Raw genomic sequence first — 16,140 nt, 5'->3', positions numbered from 1 at the left:
AAGAAATGAAGCAGGGAGGAGAGTAGCTCAGTGGTAGAGCGCGTGCTTAGCACGCATGAGGTCCTGGGCTCAATCCTCAGTACCTCCTAAATTAAAAAGAAAAAAAAAAAAGAAATGAAAAGATTTCCAACAGCAAAACAGTGAGCAGAGTAATAGAATGAATACTTTCATGGCTCTGTGAAAATGGTTTTGTTTGTGAAAGAATTTTTGAAAAACTTATCCAAAGGACAGTCTTCAAAGCTTATTATATCTTTATGCTCTTACTGATTTAGTGATGTTCCTTTTTCATTTGTTCATACCTCCTCTAACATTGATGTTCCAACCTGGAAAAGTACCATTTCCGCTCCTTGAGTTGCCTGATGGTAGAAATCATCAGTGGTGCATTCGTGATTCGAACAGAGAATGGAAAGTGGGGTGGGATTGGTGGCCGTGCTGAGAAGGTGGGGATCGGTGGCTGTGCTGAGATGTGGATCAAGAATCCTCCTGCTGTGAGTCTTTTTTACAAAGTCACTAATCTTTTTTTAAGTTAGAAAGTAAGATTTTATTTTTTGTTATCAATGTTATTCATGGAGTCATTCTTTGCAGAAAATTTGAAGATTCCAGCTAAGCAAAAAGAAAAAAACAAATTATACAATAGGAGTTCATATCATTCCAGACTTTTAAATACATATTATCTACACACACACTATTTTACCAGAAAAGGAGTCATACTCTACATACTGCTTGTTCTATAACCTATTTTTGTTTTAATTTTTTAAATTCATAGACTTTAGTTTTTAGAACAGTTTTAGATTTGTAGAATTATTGCGAAGTTAGTACAGAGTTTTCATATAACTCCCATGGTACATTTGTGGTAATTAATGAGCCAATATTAATACATTATGAGTAACTGACTACTGATTCAGATTTCCTTGGTTTTTAATCTAACGACTTTTTCAGTTCCAGGGTCCCATTCAGGATATGACATTGCACTTAGCTGTCATGTCTCTGGCTGCTGTTGACAGTTTCTTAGGCGGTCCTTGTTTTGATGACCTGGACGGTTTTGAGGAATATTGGTCAGGTATTTGTAGACTGTCCATCAACTGGAATTTATTTGATGTTTTCCTCGTGGTTAGTTAGACTGGGATTGTGCGTTTTGGGAGGAAGATCACAGAGTGAAGTGCCGTTCTCACTATGTCACATCAGAAGTACATACTGTTGACATGATGTATGACTGTCGGCTGATACTAACCTGACCCCCTGGCCGCAGTGGTGTTTGTCAGGTTTCTCCCCATTTCCGTTCTCCACCCTTTGGAAGCAGGTCACTGTGCCCAGCCCACCCTGAAGGATGGGGTTAAGCTCCCCTTCCTTACAGTGGAACGTGTACATAATTTAATTGGAGTTTTCAGCATGTTAGATCTGTCTCTTTCCCCCATTATTAATGTGCTCATTTGCTGATAGCAGTATGGACTCATAAATATTGACTTTATATTTGGAGTAATAATCCAAAATGCTTTATTTTCTTGCTCAAAATGTTCCAGTTTTGGCCATTTTGAGCTGTGTCCGTTGGCGCCCACTGATACCCCCAGCAATGTGGGGGGATTATTTTTTCTAAGCATTTCCTTACCCTCTGTCACTACAGGATATTCATCTTGTGTCACCTGTCCCAGTCCTGGAATCATCCAGTTCTCCATGGAGCCCTTTGTCCTTTTAATGGATAATGATGTTAAATTGGAACTTCTTTCCAATTAAATATAGCAGCTATCATCCCGTATCATTATACTCTTGAATAGTGTGACGACTTTTTTCACTCATTTATTCTAACTGAACAGCCCATTTTCCAGTCTGGAAAAGATGATCTGTTGTTTTTTTTTTTTTTCTCATTGAATTATCTTGGCACCTTTGATGAATATCAATTGATCTTATACCTATGGGTTTATATTTGGGCTTTCTATTCTGTTCCATTGATTTTTATGATTGATTTATAAATATTTAAGTGTATAGCTCACTGAATTCTCACAAACTGAACACGCATCTGTAATCACAGCCAGATCTAGAAGCAGAGCCTGGCTGGTTCCCCAGACACCTTCATGGTTCTAGTCATTGGTTTTCCTGCTAAAGGATAATCACACGTGACTCCAGTGGCGTGTGTTAGTCTGACTGTGTTGTGCTTTATATGGATGCCATCATACAATATAGTTTGTGTTTTTCATTGAATATCATGTGTGTGAGAGTCATTCATAATTTTGTGTGTAGCTGTAGTTTGTTGCTGTAGAATAAATATTCTATTTTGTGAATACAACTTTTTTTTCTTGAAGCATAGTTGGTTTACAATGTATTAATTTGTGGTGTGCAGCAGAGTGATTCAGTTATACAACACACACACACACACACATGCACATATATATTCCTTTTCAGATTCTTTTTCATTCTAGGCTATTACAAGATATTGAATATAGTTCCTTGTGCTATATAGTAGGACCTTGTTGTTTATCTATTTTACACACAGTAGTTATTGTCTGCAAATCCCAATTTACCCGTTCACAAATTCTTTATTCGTTGTACTGTTGATGGGCATCCCAGTGGTTCTGTGTTTGGCTGTTACTAAGTGCTGCTGTAACCATTCTGCTACACATAAACATACATATACATGTGCATTTCTGTTAATTACGTACCTAAGAGTGGAATTGCTGGATCATGATTTTTAAAAAATTTATATGATCTTATGAATTCAATGTTGGCCACATAGGCTTAAAATTGTTAATGTTGTGACAAATTGTTTCCTTCTTAACACTCAGTTGTCTGAACGAGGGAGCATAATTCAGTGAGCTATGTGGATTTTATTCATGGATGGATCAAGTTCTTCATCACTAACTTTCCAAGGTCACCTTGAGCAAGTTGTTCAGTTTCCTGCCCTTCTATTTTTCTTGACTAAATTGAGCATAATAATTTTACCCTGACTTACGCTGTGATATGAATAATGATTAGCTATGTAATTATAGAAGATCTTATGATAAAACCATGCCAAATAAGACCTTTAAATACTTTAGAGTTATAGAAACTAGCACTATATAGTGATAAATAGGAAAGAAATAATAAGGGAGTTTGTTTGAAAAGAGTGTGTATTATATGTGGGGATATCTGCACGTATTACTTTGCTAAACTTTGTCCTCATCTTTTGGTTTTCTGTTGACCTTTTTCTTTTTTTTTAAATTGAAGTATATTTTAACAACGTTGTGTTAATTTCTGGTGTACAGCATAGTGATTCAGTTTTACATGTATATTCTTTCTCATCACAGATTATTATATGATATTAAATGTAGTTCTCTGTGCTATACATTAGGACCTTGTTGTTTATCTACTTTATATACAGTAGTGTGTGTCTCCTCATCCCAAACTCCTAATTTATCCCTCACCCCCTCTGTTGACCTTGCTTTGCATCAAGTTAATAAAGCTTCATTTTTTAGCTGATTAACGGAAAGAGAGAAAATACTGACAGAACTTTTTCTTGCTATTATTTATTAGTTATTACTTTTTCCCTTGCCTGTTTGTTTCAGGGCTGGACTATTAGGTTGTAGACTAGTTTGCTTAATTCTTGCTTTCTTCCTACGAAATCCCTCTTTTCCCCTTTACCCTCAGCAGTTATCACCTTGTGTAAAATGACTTTGTCAGAAGGGCACAGCTTCATTTCGTATTACCAGGTCTTCAGGTGTCAGATGGGAGCGGATGTTTGGGTCTATGTGAGGTTCCCCTCCCTGTTAACCCTGGATTATCTCCTGTTCATGGAGTTCATTCAGTTTCCTTCTAGGGTGACAATCAGATATAATTTATTTAGTGACAAGCTTTTGGGTGTTAAAATTCCCTTCCTTTCTGACAAAGGTGAATTTTATTTTACGTTGTTTATAACCTTAGGAAGGTAGTCCAAGCTTAAGAAGTCAATTAAAAAAAAAAAGACGATCTTAGTTTTCTTTCCTGAAAAGTCAAACCCTCAGGCATGGGGAGTACCCTAGGACAGGCATTGGGGTTTTCTTTTTGTCTTCTGTTTTTTGTTTTTGTTTTTTTGGTTCTTCGTGGAATTCTCAGAGCTTGGAACGGGGCTTAGCCTGTGGTCGGTCATCAGTAGATGTTTGTTAAATGGATGTGTGGACACACTTTTCAGAAGCAGCAGCTTTTACTGACTGTGACTTTTGTTGGTCAAGTTATATGAGCTTGTAAAGCCCCAGTTTTCTCATCAGGAAAATGAATATAATACCAGTAACGATCTCACCGAATTGTGGTGTTGAATAAACGCAGTCATGCACGTCACATAATTAGTGCAGTGCCTAATTTCCTTGTAAGCATCCGGTCCGTTTTAGCTGCTGTTATTAGGTATATTAAAGGGAATCAGATTGTATTTTTAAAGTTTCACAGAATAATGACAAAGTTTCCAAACCTTCCAAACTGCCTACTGTGATTCCATTGATAGGTTTCATCGACTGTTTTTGGCAGGTGTATTGGTCAGATGGTTGCCTGGGAGACAGCCTGCTTTCCAGGGTGGTTTTGGAAGCTCAAATTGCAAACTGCTCCTCAGTTCCTGGTTGTAAAATCATCATGAGCTTTTCAGGAGATGAGATCCTCGACATCAGGGCCGGCGTGTTGGAGTTAATAAACACTGTCATTGTGTATGGCATTTGAATAAGGACACTTGAAAAGAAAAAGAAACATATGTAGGGAGACAACATTGATAATTAACCAACCGATCAAAGAACTGATTACTTTTGAAATATTTAGATAAAACTTTCTCTGGTGAAAACCTAAACTTCCCTGTGTTCCTAGCAAGGGAATATGCTTCTACCTATAAACCCTGACTTTTTTTCCTTTTTTGCATTCTTTTTTGTTAAAGAATAGTCAGTTTACAATGTTGTGTCAGTTTCTGGTGTACAGCATAATGTTTCAGTCACACATATACATACATATTTGTTTTCATATTCTTTTTCATTACAGGTTAGTACAAGATATTGAATATGGTTCCCTGTGCTGTACAGTAGAAACTTGTTGTTTTTCTATTTTATTAAAAGCTCCCTGACTCTTGATGTCTTTGTTCCACTCTAACATGGTTGAAAAACATTCCATTTGGTTTATTTAAGCCAGAAACGTGATCTGGAGATAGAAATTATTCTAAGTGACAAGAGACGTTAAATGAAATACTTATCTTCCAAGACAAAGGGGCCTGACCTGTAATACGTGGGGAAAAAATCAAATGAAAGCTGACAGTAGGTTTGGAAATTGCTTCCTGTGAGGCCTATCTTCCTTCCTCACCCAGGAAGAAGTCATCCTCCTGTGGAGTCTATGGGGCAAATCCAGGATGTCCGGAAAAGCAACATCTTAAGATTAAAATTTAAAAATTAAATATGCCCCTCAGTTACAGATTTTCTCGGAATATAATGGCCTAATCAGTACTTGGAAATCATCCCTTAAGATATAAAAATAAAAATGACTTTGTTCATTAATGAGGGCTTTGTGCAAACAGCAAGTTCCAAATGCCCTCTAGACTTGATTACTTGTTTTGTTTTTTTTTTTTTTTTAATATGTACTGCATTTCTCCCTCATTGTCATCTAACCTCTGGTTTGGAACTGCAGGGGAACATTTTTTTACTTAGTGCCAACCAAATGTCACTAATGATACCTTAAGAAATAGCTTTAAAAGAAGAACAGCATAAACCGTTCTGAAGAGCAAGATCTGTCGGGTGGCTGTGTGTGTGTGTGTGTGTGTGTGTGTGTGTGTGTGTGTGTGTGTGTGTATACACGAGTGTGCACAGAGTTGCCAGGCCCCGGGCTCCTGGTAGAGTATGGGATGGCAGTCAGACACCACAGTGGAGGCTCTAGCAAAACTCTCATTCATTCATTCATTCAAGTACTTTCTCACTTATTTCAACAAACATTCTAAAAAAATTATTTATTTATTTAATTGAAGTACAGTCAATTACAATGTGTCAGTTTCTGGTGTACAGCACAATGTCCCAGTCATGCATATACATACATATATTTGTTTTCGTATTGTTTTTTCATTAAAGGTTATTACAAGATATTGAACATAATTCCCTGTGCTATACAGAGGAAACTTCTTTTTTAAAGTCTATTTTTATATATAGTGGCTAACATTTGTAAATCTCAAACTACCAAATTTATCCCTTCCCACCCCTTTCCCCTGTAACCATAAGATTCAACATTTAAGCCTTTAATTTATGGCAGGTCCTGGGCTCCATGCTAGGAATGTCATGTTTCAGAAGAATAGTTTCTTCCTTCTTGGTGCTTATGTTCTAGTCAGTAGTTACTTAAGGAAATAAAAAAGGGTATTACTTAATAAATCTAATATTTATTCAGCAAACATTTAAAAAGCTATCCTCTGTGCACGAGGCACCACACCAAGCTCTGGACACAGTAGTGAATACAAAAGACTGAGTGCTTGTTCCAGTGGACATTTCTGTGGGGCAGAGGCAGATGTGAACCAGCGTATAAATAATGGAGGATTGACTTTCCAACTCTGTTAACAGCTGTCAGGCTGCTGTGATAGTGGAACGTGGAAGAGGGTAGAAGTGGGGCTGGCTACTGAATCTTTCTGAATGTTAATAATTTCACCAATTAAAGTGGAAAAAAATGCACCTTCCCTTTCTGCCCACGTGCCTCATCCTGTAAGGTTAGGTAGAAAATAATGTATATAAAAGACCCAGGGAGACAGGCTTTGGAGTGAGCCCATCCCCTGGTCCTGGGAGTCGAGCTCTGCCTCATGGGGGAGACAGTTTCTGCCACAGCCGCCTGGCCTCACCCTCCACCCCTGCCCCAGGATTTGGGAGTATGAGCTGAATTGTCACACTTGAGTTCATAATTTTGTCATTTATTTTTTAATTGAATACACGTATAGAAGATGAAACTATTGTTGCGGAGAGATGTGTTACAGCTTGGCGTTACAGCTCAGTTGTGATAGCAACCTGGATCCCTGCAAGAGACCAAGCAGCACTTGAGGAGTTGGGGAACTCAGGTTTATTATGCAAGCAAGCCCAAAGGAATTAACACTGCAAGCTCTGGACCCTGTCTGTAGGGTTACACAGGCCTTTATACGCTGCCAGTTTTATACTTTGCAACATCATATGCAAATAAAGTATAACAGAAGTTGACCAACCAGGAACAAGCTTTGTAGAAATAGACCAATCAGGAGTGAGAGAAATAACCAATCAGGAGTGAGCTCCATGCAAATGAAGTACTACAAATGGACCTATCAGAAGTTAGGGAAGTGGCCTGGTCCGTGAGAGTAATAACCAATCAGGAGTGAGAGTAATAACCAATTGGGAGTGAAGGAAATAACCAATCAGAAGTGAGAGTAATAACCAATCAGGAGTGAAGGAAATAACCAATCAGAAGTGAGAGTAATAACCAATCAGGAGTGAAGGAAATAACCAATCAGAAGTGAGAGTAATAACCAATTAGGAATGAAGGAAATAACCAATCAGAAGTGAGCTCAGGGAACCAATAGAATTTTAGGGGTAAGTAAGCCATTTCAGAGGCAAAAAGTGAGAGAGAGCCTCTGGGCCAGGGAACCGGATGGTGCTGGCACGAGAGTAGTGGCCCTGCTTGGGGGTCCTGCCGGTCTTTTTATGGGGCTTCCCGCCTTACTATAACATGTTTGGAAAACCCACCAAAGGATTGTCAGCTTACTGGTGTCATCCCCACTTCCAAAACCAATAGGGACAGCTTGTGGTTGCTAAAGTGTGTTTTGTTAACATACACTATTTTCCTTGCAAAGAAGAAATCATTGTATCATCTAATGATGTCTGAATAGTAGAAACGTGTCGTTGTGTGTGTCCAGACTGATTCGGATAGATTGGTAAGACTTGTTTATTTCCCTCAGCACATAATGGGACAGAGTTCAGTTCTGGATGGATTGAAGATTTTGGCATTTTGAGTCTGTGTATGTAACGGAAATGTGATTCCCTACCCCCCCCCCCCCCCTTAATGCCAATTTGCGGATTTCCTAAACTTGAATGAGAATTGATAGGTGAGTGACTCTGGCCTAGAAAATGTCCTCCTAGCAAAACGCACTGACCAGGGAACCTAACTCTGCCTTTAGCTAGGCTTCTGTTTTTACTCCTTTTTGCCTCAAAGGACTTTTCCCCAAGCTGATAAAGTAAGTTTCAGACTTAAAAGTTAGACGAGGATGACAGGTGATAGCATGCACGACGGGCATGCTGTGTGTTGGCAGTTGTCCTGGGTCGTCAGTTCTATTTCCTAACACGTGAACGCTTTACTTAGATGTTTTAAATTATTGAGATGCCCCAGTTTCCTGTATTTTTATCACCATTACTCTCTCTGGCTTCTTGTTTCTTGTTCATCATAGCCTGTTGTGTGGCCAGCACCACGCGAAGCCCACGTCACAAGGAGTGGGGGTGGGGGGTGGGGGTTCCTCCTTCAGAGGAACTTAGCTGGGGTGACAAAGCCACCTGAGTGAAGAGCAGTTGAATGCTGAGCTCTGTAGCTCCTCAAGTAAATGGGGGCGAAAAGAGGGAATAGATTGCTGGTGGTTAGAGAGGTGATTCCCAGACCAGTCAAAACGTGTGTGAAGGTGGCTGTCGACAGAAAATCACCAGCTTTTAATTTTGCCACGTCACTGTTGTAACGATCGCCTTTTTTTGTTACCTCATTTTATTAAAGAGAGACTATTTTAACATGAAAAAAAAGAGAAAAGACCTAACACCAAAACAAAGGACGGATGTTGAAAATAATTTAGTTCAGTTTTATGAAAACCCCACAATAATATCCTTACCTTTTATATTTAGACACTACTGAAAATATTTTCCCAGAGTGACGTCTGGTCTTAATGCGGCTTCACTGAGAACGCGGGCCTCGCCTGGATCAGGCGCACCGAGCAGCGGGGAGAATCCCTGGGGGTGGTGACGGCGGGGCCCCACAGAGGGGCAGGGCCCTGGACTGTGCTTTGAAGGAGAGTGGGAACTAGAAGTGCTACTAGGGAGTGAGGCACTGAAACACCCGGTGGGGGGGGGGGGGGATTTAGATTTGCAGTGGAATACAGTACAGGGCCTTCGGAGATTTTTGAGCCTCAGGACATGAAAATGGCATTTGAAAAGATTGATCTGGGGGCTCAAATGTGGGATGAACTGGGGAGGCCCGAGTTAGGGAGGGGCTGTTGCTGTTCGGTGAAGCTGTGAGTAGGTGAAGGCAGGCCTGGGGCGCGAGTGCACAAGTCACGGTGAGGACACATGCAAGAGACATTTAGAAGAAAGGAAAGATAGGACTCGGAGACACATGGAAATATAAGAGGAAGGAGGAATGAGATCTATAGCCAAAGTTTCTAGCCTTGGAGAAGAGAAAAGTAGTGGAAATAGTGACACAAATTAGAAAATTTCTTAACTGATATAATAAAGCACTAGATAAAGGACTCCTGGGAGTGGGTGAAACCGCAAATGGTATTTGGGGGACCCCTTGCTTTTGTCAGAGACCTGATAAAGAGGCTTGTCTTGTTAATCGAATGCACGTCATGTTAGCAGAACACGAACACTTCCTCTCCATGTATTTTCAGAAGCTAAGTGAACATCATGTACTTTGTTCTTTATTTATCCCCTAAATTAGGCAACTGTGGTATGTGAGTAGGAAGTTACGGGATTTTGACATGATTTGTCCAAAGTGGAGGGCACTTCAGAGGTGGAGTCGAAGGAACCATGTGGCAGTCTACACTGAAAAAATAGGCTTCTTATTCTGTAAGAGTAAATGTCTCTTTTGTTCTTGGTGTATCCCCAGAACATCGCTCATAATTGGTGTATAACATACTTGTTCGAAAATGAGTGGTAGATCGAGACTCGGGTTTTATGCTGTCTAATAAGTTATCTTTTATCATTGTATCTCATAGAGCAGGCAAAGAGAATTCTATCTCAAGATCAAAACCTTTTTCTTCTAGGAGAAATCATGTATCATTAAAGTAGAGTCAGGATGGCGCTAAATGATCTTTGTACAAAAAATTGAGACTGACTTCCCTTGGTGCTAACTCTGTTGAGACCTTCTCCACCTTATGATGTAACCAAATGAGCCTTAAATTAAAACATTGCTAGTCTTGTATGTATGAGCAAAGATGAATCTTTTTGAGATATTACCAGAATTCCTCCAGGCCAAAGGAATCCAGCGTCAGCACCTCGGAAAAATGAGGGCCCAGAGCTGGTGGGAAGTGTTTGAGGTGAAGGCGGTTGGTGTGAGAGCTTGACGGGTCTGGAGTTTTGCAGTGGAATCACTGCAAATTTTTTAAAAGGAGAGAGACATAAGGAGATTGAAACTTTGGAAAGATGGCTTTACGATAGCTGCTGTCGGGAGCTTGAACAAGGGTGGGGATGGTGAGAAATCGATGCCCTTGAAAGGGGCTGAGAAATCAAAGCATGACACAGAGATTCTGGCCTGTGTTGTCGATGGGTGCTGCTGCTGATCTAAAGTAATGAGCCCTGGGAGAGGACCAGGGTTTTAGGCAGACCGGGAAGATTTCAACGTAAGTTTTGGGCGCTTTGATATAAGAACCTTTGAGACATTCAAAGGCGTGGAAAAGAAAAGGGAAGTGGGAGGAAGCAAAATGTCACAAGTGCATTTGAGGAGAGTTGGAAAAGACGGCAGATTTTAAATTAACAGAAGAAAATTAATCGCTTTCCTATATCCAGAAAACAATTAGAAAGTGCAATGAAAGGAACTCTCCCATTCATGATAGTAACAAAAAATCAGCAAACTTCAGAGTAAAGCCAGTTAGAAATGTGGGGGGGATGTAGCTCAGTGCTAGAGCACGTGCTGAGTATGCATGAGGTCCTAGGTTCCATCCCCAGTACCTCCGTTAAAAAAACAGAAACTAATCTCCCCCGCAAAGTGTAATAAAGTAAAAAAAAAAATGTGGCAAACTTTTATGAAATACATTAAAACCTCACAGGCATTAAAGAAGAATTTACTAAATGGATAATTCTGCTATATTCAAGAGTGGGAATACTCAATATTATAAAGAGGTCAATTCCCCTCAAATTTATTTATGAAGTAATTTTTTTTTAACCTGCTCAAAATGATTGTCAAGTTCAATAGGAAAAAATAAAGCATGTGAGCCTCGCCAGGAGAATGCTAAACAAAGAGTCATGATGAGGTTTTAGAGGTGTGCATTTTCTGTTTACACATTTGCAAGTTTTCCTTTTTTGTCAGTACATATGACTTGTAATTAGAGAAACAAGAAATAAAACACTACCAGGAGCTGTAATAAATTATGACGTAGCCACAAAAAAGATGTGTGTGTGTGTGTTTCCACTGGAAAGGAATGGCATAAAGATCACACTGACGAAGATGTATTGCTGCTGACTCTGCAGAGGTAACAAGAATGGTCAGGTGGTTTGTGTGCCAACAAACTGATGACTTAGGTGAAATCAGCAGGTTTCTAGAAAGACACAAACTACGAAAGCTGATTTGAGAAGAAGTGGAAACTCTGAATAGACCTATATGAAGAAAAGAGATTATGGGTTAGTAATTGAAAATGCTTTCTACAAAGAAAAGCCCAGGCCTGGATGGCTTACAGCAGCATGTTAAAAGATCAGCTATGCACCATAAATGCAGGCTTGGTCTACTATTGAAAATCAATTAATGTACTACATCATATCAATAGAAAAAGGACAAACACCAAGCGATCATCTCGGTAGATGCAGAAAAAGCATTTGACAAAAGTTAACACCTCTTCATGATAAAAACACTCAACACATTAGGAACAGAAGGAAATTTCTCCAACCTAATAAAGGGCATCTGTAGAAAACGCACGGCTGCCATCATGCTCAGTGGCTGAAAGAGTATGTTTCCCCCTGAGATCAGGAACAAGACAAGGCTGCCCACCCCTTCTGCTCAGTGTTGTATTGGAGGTACTGGGCATTTAGACAAGAAAAGGCATCTAGGCTGGAAAGGAAGAAGCACAGTTATGTCTATTTGCAGGTGATGTAATCTCAGATATAGCAAACTCCCCAAAGAAAACAAAGCTATTACAGATGATGAGCTCAACAGAGTGGCAGGATACAAGTTGAATATTCAAACATCAGTTGTATTTCTGTACAGTAGAAATGAACAATCTGAAAATGAACTTCAGAAAATAGTTCCGTTTACAATGACATCAAAAGGAATAAAATATTTTGGAATAGGTTCAATAAAAGAAGTATAAAACAGGTACTCTGAAAATGACAAAGCAGTTAAAATTAAGCCCTAAGTAAGTGGGAGACCACCCCCTGTCCATGGATTGGAGGAGTTAGTCTGGTTAAGATGGCTGCACTCCCTCAGTTCACCTACAGCTTCAGTGCAATCCCTATCGAAACCCAGGCTGGCTTTTTTTGTAGAAACCGACGGGCTGATCCTAGAATTCACGTGGCCGTTGAACAGATCCTGAATAGCCAAGGCTGCCTTGAAAAAGGACAGAGTTGGAGCACCCATGCCTCCCAGTTTCAGAACTTACCACAAAGCTGTGATAATTGCTATAGTCTGAACGTTGGTGTTGCCCTCAAATTCATATGTTGAAATCCTAACCACCCCCAAAAGTGATAGTATTAGTAGGTGGGGCCTTTGGCCAAGGTGATTTTGAGAGGTCTGCAAATACAGATGAGTGTCTGAGTCAGTTTGGGCTGCTATAGCAAAATACCATGGACTGTCCGCTTAAGCAACAAACACTTTACCTCCTGCAGTGCTGGAGGGTGGAAAAGCCTAAGATCAAGGCGCCAGCAGATTTGGCTCTTGGCGAGGGCTCCCTTCCTGGCTGGTAGACAGCCTCCTTCTTGCCGTGTCCTCATGTGGAAAGCAAAGAGGAGCTCTGTGATCTCTTCTTTGTGGGGGCCTAATCCCATCATGAGAGCCCTGCCCTCATGACCTTCGTAACCCTATGCATTTCCCAAAGACACCACCTTTAAATAGCATCACACTGGGGGCTAGAGCTTCAACATGGGACTTTTGGGTGAACAGTTCCTTCCATAGCAGCTGACTGTGGTGAAAATCTCGTCCATAAATGCTAACCCCAGCATCTTTTGTTTGTTTTCAGTATTATGTGCCAAGAACCTTGCAAAGAAAGACTTCTTCAGTAAGTAAACACCCGCTTTTGTTCTCTTACAGTATTAGTATCCTTCACAGACTTCTGAAATTTAAAACTTTTTGAAAAAAACCACTGGGTGTATTCTCCCAAAAGTCGTGCCCTTTTATTGAAGAAAGATCCATGGTTTGACAAACTTCATTTCCTCGTTGGCTACAACACAGAGGCTCCTTAGCTCCAAGGCACAGAACTTACAACTCATATAAGAAAAACTCTCTCATCCCCTGTTCCGGCCACACCCAGTTTTCTGTGTTTTTATCCATTAATATATTGCTTTCTGCTGGCTGAAGTGCTCTCAGTTCAAATACAGATGAGACTGTTTTCTCTAAAATGTCTGGGTTTGTATAAAATTAGTTAAATTTTAGAAATTAAATTACATTTTAAAAGCCTTGTAATTAGAGGAATTGTTAAAAAAAAAAAAGGAAGATCCTTTTATAAAGGAAGAAATCACCCCTCAACTTAGGGGGTTCACCTACTATAAAGTAGGTGCCTGCAGCGTGAAATTCTTCGCACTTCCTGATCCTCACGAGAACACTGCTCACTTCCTAAGTGGAATTGTTCGCACTTTAACGATGAAGAAACATGCTCAGGTTCACAGGCTTCATTCAAGTAGCTGGGACGCTCCAGAGTGGCGGCTCGCATCCGGGTCTGTCTCTCTGACCCTGAGCTGGCCACCCCTTTGATCTTACAGCCCTCTCTGGTCTCTGCTCCAGGATGGAGGAACTTACCTAATTAAGACTTGGTGAAGCCTTGCTTCCGTAGATAAAATAGACCAAGACCAGTAAACGAGATTCCTAGGTATAATTATTTTTTAGAAAAGATAAATACAATTAATTGTAGACACCTTTTTCTCCATTTAGCTAGCTCCATTTCCTGATCATCAGAAATGGAAATTTGAAGTTAAGCCAATTTTGGCAGTTTTCATTTCTAGCCTCTCAAAATCCGAGGATGATGTCATTCTGGGTTGCCTTTCTTAGAAAGCATAATAGGAATAACTTATTTTGCTCATCAAAACTCACCTTCAGTTTGAGAATAAAACATACCAGGATAACCATCTTTACCAAATGAGATGATCTTGGAGCCCCCTTTACTGGCAGGACTGTGTTCTGTATCCCATTGAGAGATCTGGCGTCTCACCCAGCTGTGGCTGTCTCCTCTCCTCCAGGACTCCCCGACCCTTTTGCGAAGATCGTCGTGGATGGATCTGGGCAGTGCCACTCAACGGACACTGTGAAAAACACGCTGGACCCAAAGTGGAACCAGCACTACGATCTGTGAGTTGAACATCCTCTAAGCCACTTGGGGAGCAGCAGGGAAGTGGGTATCTAGCTTGGATGAGAAGCATTTAATTTTTTAAAAGAAGATTACTAACTTCTTACTGATAACAAACGTGGATGGCCAAATGAATACACACTGCCAGTTTTTAGAATTCGCATTCTTGGAAAGTTCTTGCATTTGACATTCTCATACATTTTTATGGTTTGCTTCTATAACTGTGATCTTCAAACTCCCAACCTCCTGACCATTCTAACAGAAAAAAAGGGCCATAGTTCAGGTCCTCTGTGTGCTACTGTTTTTTCAGTGAAACCCTGCATGTGGTTGTAGAGTTTTTACTTTTAAAATAATTATTATTACATGTATTTATGATGTGACGATATAATAGATACATAGTTGTGTTGATTTTTAAAATTCTCCTTTTTAGTACAAATATATTTTCTGCAAGAGAAAATATAGTTTGGTATGATTGAATGTATATAAGCTTACACACCATCAGACAATTTCTTATATTCATTCATTAAATGGGTGGCCTTTTGAAAACACTCTTTTATAGGCACCTATGTTTTCACGTCCCTGCTAAGAAATTTTTGTCAAGGTAATACCGAGTGACTGTTGGTTTTTCATTAACACAGATTGTACTGGGTTTGAGTGGGGTTTTAGTAGTTGGAGTCTAAGGCTCACTTCCAGTTACACTGAGGCACCAGAAGTGGCCTGCAAAGTGGCTGCCAGCCCTTGTCCTGAAAGCTCCCCTCTGGCTGACCTGCGCCGAGGGTGAGTGGGGGCTGCTGTCTGAGTGAGCGCCCTTCAGTGAGCTCTGGGTGGATGGAGGTTTGTAAGCAGTCCTTTGTTGCAAACTAGTATTCTGTATTAACCCTGATGGGTGGGAACTTAAGAATTCTGTTATTATCCTTTGGAACTGTTAAGATATAGTAAGTCTCTGTTATAAGATGATGGTTATTAGGGGGTTATCTACATCTACTTCTTACATAGCCCGCTGAGGCCCCCCTCCCGCCCTTTGAAGGCAGTAGACACATACCGACGGAGTGCCTGTTACTCATGAATGTAGCCAACATTATTTTTAAAGGATTCTTTTGTCCCAACAGGTCAATCAGATGAAATTGCAATGGGCAATCGTGACTGAGAAATATAATTAAAAATGAGTTTGCATGTTGTTTTCAGATATGTTGGGAAAACTGATTCTATAACCATCAGTGTGTGGAACCACAAGAAAATTCACAAGAAGCAGGGAGCTGGCTTCCTGGGGTGTGTGCGGCTGCTCTCCAATGCCATCAGCAGATTGAAAGATACTGGATGTAAGACCTGAATGCTTTTCTGCCTCTTAATGCAACTGAAGAAGGCTTATGAGGCATCTTTTTTTTTTTTTTTTTTTTGAATACTGAAAACAGAATTCCTGCCTACCTCCCTAGTTCACATTTCCCCGGGTTAAGTTTTGAATTGTTTGTTTGCAGACCAGCGTTTGGATCTATGCAAACTAAATCCCTCAGATACTGATGCAGTTCGTGGCCAAATAGTGGGTAAGAACTTTCTCATCTGTATAAAGAGATGCTTTTACAGAACTTGACATTCGACTCGTCATCACTGAGAAAACACACCCAGGCACCAGCAAATGGGATGTCCTCCGAAGGGCAGACCACATCGGGGGCCATCTCTTCAGTGCTAAACAGTTTCATCGTGGGTGGTTTTTATTTTACCATTCAGGGTTGAGTTAAAATGACTAAGGTACAAAAAGACTTAAGGTTAAATATTTA

The 16,140-nt window shown here is 40.2% G+C and overlaps 1 protein-coding gene across 3 annotated transcripts in view; it reads left to right on the top strand.

Annotated features, from left to right (window-relative positions):
* The window catches only part of SMURF1 (SMAD specific E3 ubiquitin protein ligase 1), a 102,405-nt gene that overhangs the window by 61,869 nt on the left and 24,396 nt on the right, over positions 1-16,140 (top strand). For 2 of the 3 annotated variants that reach the window (XM_074345707.1, XM_074345706.1), the window contains exons 2-5: positions 13,046-13,084; positions 14,259-14,367; positions 15,551-15,684; positions 15,841-15,906. In XM_074345707.1, coding sequence (XP_074201808.1) covers positions 13,046-13,084; positions 14,259-14,367; positions 15,551-15,684; positions 15,841-15,906 — 348 coding nt within the window. The remainder of the gene's footprint in view (positions 1-13,045; positions 13,085-14,258; positions 14,368-15,550; positions 15,685-15,840; positions 15,907-16,140) is intronic. The other variant, XM_074345708.1, reaches the window with a different exon arrangement.

This window comes from Camelus bactrianus, chromosome 18 (assembly GCF_048773025.1).
Source record: "Camelus bactrianus isolate YW-2024 breed Bactrian camel chromosome 18, ASM4877302v1, whole genome shotgun sequence".
Taxonomy (NCBI): domain Eukaryota; kingdom Metazoa; phylum Chordata; class Mammalia; order Artiodactyla; family Camelidae; genus Camelus; species Camelus bactrianus.
This window is presented reverse-complemented; position numbering and strand designations above follow the sequence as displayed.